At 41.7% G+C, this 10,008-nt stretch overlaps 1 protein-coding gene across 1 annotated transcript; it reads right to left on the bottom strand.

Moving 5' to 3' along the window:
- Positions 1-1,160: 1,160 nt before the first annotated feature.
- Positions 1,161-1,505, bottom strand: LOC142172590 (secreted RxLR effector protein 161-like). The gene has a single exon (XM_075236246.1). The coding sequence runs from the start codon at positions 1,503-1,505 to the stop codon at positions 1,161-1,163; it is 345 nt and encodes a 114-aa protein (XP_075092347.1).
- Positions 1,506-10,008: the final 8,503 nt, after the last annotated feature.

Raw genomic sequence — 10,008 nt, 5'->3', positions numbered from 1 at the left:
GAGCATAGTCTAACATGATGTGTTTGCCAAGAAATAAGGTTTATAACCTGTTAGGTTTGCTGGAGCGAAGATTAATATAGAATATTTGAATAGGGGTTCATATACCTCTAGAGAGGCAAGAAGAGAAAGTTTTTTTACCCCCTGAAAGTCGAAGATTTCCTTGACGTTGCAGTTGAGACTATCCACGACATTTAAATCAATAAAAAAATTATGGGCGACAGGCTTGTCTTTGAAAGCAATAAAGGCATCCCTATTGGGTGTGTCTCAAAATTCAAGTCAGACTCAAGAGAACTTGAGAGATCAATTCGGGCTTTTTGGGAGTGGAGGTTTCAGGGGAATCTTCCATGAGTCATTTTCCTAGAGATTTTTTGTTGAGACTGCGCACATCATTTGAGAGATCTTGAGAAGAGGAAAAATCCTTAGAGTGGTCTGATAATAAATTAACTGGCTCAGGATGTTGAGATGAGGGTTTTGCTCTAGAATAAGTGCTTTTGTTGGTTGAAGCAGAGGGGTTTTTGGAGTTTTTCGCCATAGTAGGGTTTGGAGCAGAGAAATGGAGATGCAAACAATGTGAGGAAGATTGATGAGACTTGGGCTTAAGAAGATGAGAACCGGTGGTTGAGTACAGACGAAAAGGCGTCAGTGATTCAACACTATGATCGACTAATTTCTAAAAAGGCATAAAAAGGTATGAAAAAGGAAAAGTAAAGGACACAGTTAATGCCATTTATACACTTAAGGAAATATGTAGATTGAGAGATGGTAAAAATTAAAAATATCAAACATGCCCTAAAATTATGAATTAATGAAAATAATGCTAAAAGGGTCTCGTAATGCCCAGAATTTGTCTTCAAGCATGGGTTTTGTAAAAATATCTACCAATTGATTAGTGGAGCTTACAAACTATAACTCTATGTTATCATTAAGAACATGATCTCTAATAAAATGATGCTTAATATCTATATGCTTAGCTCTAGAATGATGCACATGAATATTTAGACAGACAAATAGCAGTAGAACTATCATACAATATTTGAACACGTTTAAAAGATAATTCATAGTCAACCAATTGATGTGATATCCAGAGTAATTGAGCACATCATTGTCCAATTGCAATGTAATCTGCTTTAGTTATGGAAAGAGTTATTGATCCCTGTTTCTTAATGTTCCAAGAGATTTATGCCTTTCCCAATTTGGCAAGTGCCACGTGTGCTTTTTCTGTCTTCCTTGTCACCAGTAAGATCAACATCTGAAAATCCCTCAAGTTTAAAATTATTAGAGCGTGGATACCAAAGTCCATAAGAGGTGGTTTCAATGAGATAGCAAATTATTCGCTTTACTGCAGTTAAGTGTGACGCCTTAGGAATAGACTGAAACCTGACACATTTACAAACACTGAACATGATATCTGGTCGACTAGCAGTTAGATATAATAGAGATTCAATCATTCCACGATACTTTGTTTCATACTGATAAATAGGAAATATGATGCATTTTACACTCATTCTTGCTTAAGTTTTGATTAGAAATGTGCAAAAAATAGTCCCAAAGGCTCACAAGTTGTGCTTGATTGCAGGGTTGATCAACAAGGTGACAAGATCTCAAAAACCAGCTCAAAAAGGAGTGAAACTTGCACAAGTACCAAAATAAGACACAACTCAGTCAAACAGGGTCAGTGCTGCCGAACACCATTCTGTGCGGTCCACACAAGTGAAGTTCAGAGAGGTTGTTATTCAGGCCAAAAGGCAATGCGGCCACAAGTAGTTTTGTGCGGTCCGCATTAGGATCATTGCGGTCGCACTCGATTTAGTGTGGTTCGCGGAGCCAAGGTTTAGAGAGGTGGTGTCTTGGAGGTTGAAGCTCAATGCGGTTTGCGATCCTTTTTGTGCCGACCACAATGGAAGCCACTACAGCCGCACTCAATTTCGTGCGGTCCGCATTGCCCAAGTCCAGAGAGCTGAGTATTCACGTTCAGAGCCTTAGTGCGGCCTCACTCATTTTTGTGCGGTTCGCACTAGCCCCACAAGGATATTTTGTTCAGGTTTCTCAGCCTAGTATAAATATATTCTTTTCTCATTTTTAGGTTATCGGATAGTATTTTATCAAGAGCTACGCTCGTGACTTCGTTCTTTTAGCTATGTCGAGTAATTTTAGCATGATTTCAACATTGAATCTTTAAGTTTAATTTAGCAATTAATTATTCTGAGTTTCTCTTCATCTATTTCCTTGTTTTCTTCTCTAATTATGAGTATCTAGACCCATAAGCTAGGGTTGTGGCTCAACCCTAGTGTGGGTAATTGATGGGTCTTTTGTTTTGATGCTTGATTGTCTATGGGTGTTTGATATTTGGGCTAATTTAGGATTTTAATTGTGAATTGGTGGTTGCAAACACTAGTTTATGCCTAGTAGATTTTGGCTCTTCTTCAGAAAGAGAGCCTAAGTCCATGGAATTAGTCCAACAAGGAATTGGGGCATACTCAAGAGATTGATAGCTCCAATTAAAGGGTTAAACCTAGAGATAGTAATACTCAACTTGAACATTGATTGCTTGTGCAAATTTGCATACCCAATTGGTCTTGAGAAAGTCAATTCGGGCAAAATCACTCAAACTACCGAGAGGTATAGAATGAGTAGAATCGTATAATGGTTATATCATACTCCCCAAATGTGACAATCTAGCTTTAGACTCAAGAATCCGTCAATTGACCACCTAGGCGAAAGTCGCTACCCTAGTGCCTTTTAATCATTTGAACAACTCGCAATAGTTTAACCTTAGCTTATTTTAGTTTAATTGAGCATTATAGTTTTATAAAATTAGAATCATAATCAAAACCAAAACTGTGTAGAAGTGCAATTAAGAGAAAATACACAAATTCATTTTAGATAGTCACCCGACTCCAATATCTAGCTCCCTATGGAAATCGATCCCGACCTTAATCGGGTAAAAACTGCTTCGATCTCTCTCGCTACTCCATAGTAGTGTAGGGTTGGCCTCGATCAATGTTTTGGCACCTTTGTTGGGGATCAAACTCGGGTCACCCGTGTAACAAGCGGGAATACTTACCACTATACTATTTCTATTACTTTAATCATCAAGACACAAAAGCATCAAGAGTTGACTCAACACATCAAAGAACTATTTCTATTACTTTAATCATTGTGGTCCCCGGCAACGGCGCCAAAACGTTAATCGAGGCCAACCCTACACTACTATGGAGTAGCGAGAGAGGTCGAAGCAGCTTTTACCCGATTAAGGTCAGGATCGATTTTCATAGGGAGCTAGATATTGGAGTCGAGTGTCTATCTAAAGCAGAGTTGTGTATTTGCTCTTAATTGCACTTCTATACAGTTTTGGTTTTGATTATGATTTTAATTTTATAAAACTACAATGCTCAATTAAACTAAAATAAGCTAAGGTTAAACTATTGCGAGTTGTTCAAATAATTAAAAGGCACTAGGGTACCTAGGTGGTCAATTGACGAATTCTTGAGTCTAAAGCTAGATTGTCACATTTGGGGAGTATGATATAACCATTGCACGAGTCTACTCACTCTATACCTCTCGGTAGTTCAAGTGATTTTTCCCGAATTGATTTTCTCAAGACCAATTGGGTATGCAAATTTGCACAAGAAATCAAGGTTCAAGTCGGGTATTACTATCTCTAGGTTTAACCTTTAATTGGAGCTATCAATCTCTTGAGTACGCCCCAATTCCTTGTTGGACTAATTTTATGGACTTAGGCTCTCTTTCTCAAGAAGAGCCAAAATCTACTAGGCATAAACTAGTGTTTGCAACCACCAATTCACAATTAAAACCCTAAATTAGCCCAAATATCAAACACTCGTAGACAATCAAGCATCAAAATAAAAGACTCATCAATTACCCACACTAGGGTTGATCCACAACCCTAGCTTATGGGTCTAGCTACTCATAATTAGAGAAGAAAACAAGAAAATAGATGAAGAGAAACTCATAATAATTAATTGCTAAATTAAACTTGAAGATTCAATGTTGAAATCATGCTAAAATTACTCGACATAGCTAAAAGAACGAAGTCACGAGCGCAGCTCTTGATAAAAAACTATCTGATTACCTACAAATGGGAAAAGAATCTATTTATACTAGGCTGAAAAATTTGGACAAAAATACCCCTCGGGGATATTGCGGACCGTATAAAAATGAGTGCGGCCACACTAAGGCTCTAAACTTGAATACTCAACTCTCTGGACTTGGGAAATGCGGACCACACGAAATCGAGTGCGGTCGCGGTGGCTTCCATTGCGGTCCGCACAAAAAGGACCGCGGACCGCATTGAGCTTCAACCTCCAAAACACCACCTATCTGAACCTTGGCTCCGCGGACCGCACTAAATTGAGTGCAGCCGCAATGATCCTAATACGGACCACACAAAACCCCTTGCGGCCGCATTGTCTTTTGGCCTCAATAATAACCTCTCTGAACTTTACTTGTGCGGACCGCACAGAATGGTGTGCGGCCGCACTGGCCCTATTTGACTGAGCTTTGTCTTGTTTTGGTACTTGTGCAAGCTTCACTCCTTTTTGAGCTGGTTTTTGACATCTTGTCACCTTGTTGAACAAACCTGCAATCAAGCACAACTTGCGAGCCTTTGGGACTATTTTGTGCACATTTCTAATCAAAACTTAAGCAAGAAGGAGTGTAAAATGCATCATATTTCCTAGTTATCAACTTCCCCAAACTTAAGATTTTGCTTGTCCTCAAGCAAACAAAATAATACCCACCCCTTAAGAGAAAATCCAAGAAATTCAGTTGTCCTAAAGTGAACTCATCTAGCATCAATTGGGACTAACAATTGCCCTCAATACAAATAAATCATTAACAACATTTACTCCTTTAAATACCATGGATTAAGTGCGACACAAGAGCATCAAGAGTTGACTCAATACATCAAAGAACTCTTTCTATTACTTTGGTCCTTGTGGAACCCAAAAAGTCTTGGTGTGATCCGAAGGTGTGTCCTGGAGAAAGAGCAATTGAGCATCTTGGAGGCTTGTCATTCCTCTCCCTATGATGGCCATCATGGCGGGGGGAGGACGACTTCCAAAGTTCTTAGTTGTGGGTTTTATTGGCCAACTTTGTACAAAGATGCAAGTGAACTAGTAAAGAGGTGTGATGAATGTCAAAGAGCGGGTGGAATTTCGAAGAAAGATGAGATGTCTCTCAATACCATTCTTGAGGTTGATATTTTTGATGTATGGGGCATTGATTTTATGGGCCCTTTTGTTAGCTCGTGTGGGAACACATACATTCTTGTGGCGGTTGACTATGTTTCCAAGTGGGTTGAAGCCGTGGCTTTGCCCAACAATGAGGCCCGGAGTGTTGTTGCATTTCTCAAGAAGAGCATTTTTACAAGGTTTGGTACTCCTCGTGCAATCACAAGTGATGGGGGGGGTCTCATTTTTGCAATAGAGCTTTTGACACTTTGCTTGCAAAGTATGGTGTCAATCACAAAGTTTCCACTCCCTATCATCCTCAAGCAAGTGATCAAGTTGAAGTCTCCAATAGGGAAATCAAGAGTATATTGTCAAAGACGGTCAATGCTAATAGGACCGATTGGTCAAAGAAGTTGGATGACGCTCTATGGGCTTATAGGACGACTTACAAGACTCCGATTGGTATGTCTCTGTATCAGTTGGTGTTTGGTAAAGCTTTCCATCTACTGGTTTGGTTAGAGCACAAGGCCATGTGGGCTTTGAGAAAGTTGAATCTTGAATGGGATGTGGCAGCAAATCTTCGTGTGGAGCAGCTTAATGAACTTGATGAATTACGATTTCATGCCTACTCCAGTTCTTCCTTTTACAAGGACAAGATGAAGTAACTTCATGATAAATATGCTCGTAGCAAGGAGTTCAAAGTGGGTGATTTGGTTCTCTTGTTCAATTCTCGGTTACGTCTGTTTCTGGGAAAGCTTAAGTCAAAATGGAGTGGACCTTTTGAAGTGGTGTGTGTGGCCCCGTTTGGTGCACTTGATTTAAAGAACAAACATGGAGAAATTTTCAGAGTGAATCGGCATAGGGTCAAGCACTACTTGGGAAAAATTGATGACAGCCACGTGGTGACACTTCTTTATCTCAAATGATTTGATGGTAACCTGCGTCGTGCCGTGACGTTAAATCAGGCGCTTCGTGGGAGGCAACCCATGTGTTCTTCTTCTTATTTTTCTTTGATTTTCATTGTAGTATAGGACTTATTTTTGGACTGACTGGTTGTGACATGCTACAGAATTGTGTTGATGTAGTGCAGGACAAAGTGGAAAAAAATTGTTCAAGTCTCTGAAGTTTGCAATGCGGACCGCACTACATTTCGTGCGGCCACAAAGAACTTAGTACGGGGGCACAAAATCAGTGTGGACCGCACTGATGATGGATGTAAAAACCAACTCTCTGAAGTCTGCCACCGCGGCCGCATTACATTTTGTGCGGTCCGCGGTGGACCACTGCGGCCGCAAAGCATTTTGTGGGAACCGCAGTGGTTGCCTTCTCAAACTTTTATAATTCCGTGTGGTGCGGACCGCACTGCATTTTGTGTGGTCCGTGGTGGATAGGTAAGCTGGACCCTAGGACTTTTTCTATAAATAGTACCTTAGGCCCACCGGTTGAACTTTTCGATCTTTACTCTCAAAGCCCTAGAAATCACTGTTCATCAGTAAAATTGCACGAATTCATCTGCATAGTCTCGATTAATCTTCAGTACTTCTCACATCTGGTAACTTTAACTTCTTTTTAGTTATTTAATTTATTTTTTTTCTTTTAGTTTTTGTTTTTCTTGTGTTTCCTTCTTGCCTTTCCCGTATTTCTTTCGATTTGGTATCTTAGGTTAGTTAATTTCTTGTTTAAATTAGGATTAGGTTGTTTTATTAGGCAAACACTAAGGGACTCTTTAATTAGTGAAAAATTGGGCTTAAATCGAACATTTCATGAACCCTAGGTTGGTGTTGTTCTTTGGTACTCAGTGCGGGCTGCAGTGGAGTTTAGTGCGGTCGGTGGTGCGCTTGTGCGGTTCGCAATGATATTTTGTGCAGACCGCATTGTTAAAAGTTCTGAAACCTGATCATTGAGGACCGCGGCTGCATTGCATTTTGTGCGGTCCGCGGTGCCTCAATGCGGACCGCATTACCATTTTGTGTGGTCCGCGGTGCATTTATTCAGAGAGTGGGTAGTCTGAATCCCACCTCGATGAAGACCGCGGTGCCATTTTGTGCGGTCCGCATTGGCCTCTCTGCGGCCGCACTGCATTTTGTGCGGTCCGCACTCTGCAAGTTTGAACTGTCTGCAAGATTTTTCTGCGACATTGAATTACATTGATCATATGGATACTAACAAAGCATGATTGAATTTGTTTGCAAACAATGGTGAAACAGAGAGGCAAGGGTGCTAAACAAGCAGGTAGAGGAGAGTCCTCCCGGGGTGGGAAACAAAAGATGATAAAGTTGACCCCCCAAGCCCGACAAAACATAAAAAACACAAGGAAACTCATCAGAGCTGCTGATAGGACTATTGATCAGGCGGGGAGTGAGTACGAGCCCTCCGGGGAGGCATCATCAGATTCAGTGCCAAAGTATATTGCTGACTGGCCAGAGAGAAACAGAATGAGAGATACGTCATCCACCTTTCCCCACTACCCAAGCTTCAGTGCGTGTATCTTCTGAGTCATTTGGGGGCTCAGTTGCCAGTAGTGGAAATGAATACTCCACCTCTCCCACAACTTCATTATCCAAAGAGGGTGCAGAAGGAGAAGAAGAGGCAGTAGGAGATGAAGAGACAGTAGGAGAAGGGGGTGAACCTCAAGTGGGAGGAGTAGCGAGAACTAGAAACCCAGAGGTGTGGCAAGACCGTTTTGTGAGTGAGGTGACCTGCCATAAGTTCAGAGAATGGTGGCCTGCGAGGAAATTGATTCCGGAGCGAAGTTTTGTGGATAGAGACCTCTTACCTCGCAACCCCAATGTGAGAAGATAGTTCAGAGAGAGAGTGGGATGGGAGTACTTCTTAAGAAACTGTGTGGATGCAAACGAGCACCTGGTTAAGGAATTCTACACCAATGCTGCCCACATCAAGAAGGGCACCAAAGTGACCAAGGTTTGGAATTTGAAAGTGTTATTTGATGGGAAAGTAATAAATGACTACTTGGGCTTCAATGAGGAGGATGAATCACTGTATCTAGAGAAGATGGCATTAGGTGAGGAGGCCCATCCTTGGTTGGCACAGTAATTGGCAATCACAGGTACCACCATCGATTGGTTGAATGCGGGAGTGAAGATCTTAAGGAGAAGTTTAAATTTCGAGGCTAAGGGGTGGGAGACATTCTTGTGCAGTAGACTGGACCCCACTACCCACGACAGCTCACTCCCTCTTCATAGGGCGATACTGGTAGCATCAGTTATGGCGGGGTACCTGATTAACATAAGGAATGTGATATCTCGGGTTATTACGCAGGTAGTGAGTGAAGGTGACAGAAACTACCCCTTCCCCAGCTTCTTAACCATGTACTTCAGGGACCTAGAGGTAGAAAAGCAGAAATTTGATGTCGAAGTGAAAGCAAAGGCACAGTTCTCATGGTACAGCATGCAGGATGATGACAATCCTAAAGGCAAGAACTACAAGGTAATAGCCACTGCTTCAATGGCCAGTCTGAAGAGCCAGTAGTGGTAGTGGCTCCTACTCAGCCTTTTTCCACCTCAGCGGACATGCCCCTTGGTCCATCCACTTCGGCAGTTCCAGACATACCCTCCATCCCGACCTACCCAGTGACTGCCCACCATCTGAGCCAAGCCCTTCTCAGTATCAATAACTGGATGCAGACAGCTTCCTCTAAGTTGTCTGTCCTTACTACTACAGTGGCATCCCCGTTAGCACCTCCGCCTCTACAGGTCCCACAGTCTATTGAGGACGCTCTCAAAGATATTCTGGACAACCAGAAGAAGATCCTTGATACTCAGAAAGTGTTCACGAATGCTGTAGATTCTCATGGAAAGGCTCTCAAGGAGCTTGCTAGGGAGGCTAAGAAGATGAGGAAGACTCTGTCTTCCAAGGAGTCCGTGAAGGAGTTGCAGGTTGAGGTTGACAGGTTGAAGGCTGATCACTTGCCTTTGAATTTATTGTTACATGAATCGGTGCCAACAGCCCATCCCCAGCCAGTGCAGTCAGAGAGGCCTCCCAAGAGGAAGAGGGTGATTCCCCATGCAGATGACACAGTCATATAGTTGGAGGACCTGCAGGGAGATTCCTCCAGCCAGCCCCAAGACTTAGCCCAGGCCTCGGTCCAGGTCCAGGCACATGTCCCAGTAGAGCCATAGGTCATAGGGAGCCAGTCTCAGGTTCCCTAGTTTACAGAGGACCCATGGACCACTCAGGATCCCATGCAGACAGATGGGCCATAGGGAGTTTCTGTATCCTTTTCCCTTTATTTTTGGTGCTTATTTTGCTTAGTTGGCATTGAGGACAATGCCAACTTTCATTTGATGGGGTAGTCCCTACTTTGATTTGATTGGATGATTGTACATACATGACAAATTTTATTATTTCTTTCTTTCCTTTTTCATCTTTGGTATGTATATAATTTTATCACTTCATTACATTTTTCGTACTTTTCACTTTGGGTCTGTATATAAAAGTTATGTTACATTGGATAAATTCATCCCCCTTATAGTATATTCGATCAAACCCCTCTTGTATATATTCATTTTACTTTCCGAAATTTTTCTTTCTTAGATTTTTATTTGTGTTCGTAGCTTCTTGTTTTGGATTTTGCAATAAGCCTTTGGTTTTAATGCCACGGTTCTTTCCAAAGGTGGAATTTGTGTGAACCGGGTAGCTCTTCCCGATGATGGATGGCATGACTACCTTCTTAAGGGTTTGAGTCTGTTTTTTTCTTTCTTTTTGTTTTTTAGTAGTTAGTGGTTAAGAGTGCCTCAAGCAAAGCTTCACTTGGGCCTAGCACATTTGCCTTTGATCTTATGGTAAAAAACAAATC

Source organism: Nicotiana tabacum, chromosome 18 (assembly GCF_000715075.1).
Source record: "Nicotiana tabacum cultivar K326 chromosome 18, ASM71507v2, whole genome shotgun sequence".
NCBI classification, from domain to species: domain Eukaryota; kingdom Viridiplantae; phylum Streptophyta; class Magnoliopsida; order Solanales; family Solanaceae; genus Nicotiana; species Nicotiana tabacum.
Note: the sequence above shows the minus strand (reverse complement) of the source record. Positions and strands in the feature narration are given on the sequence as shown.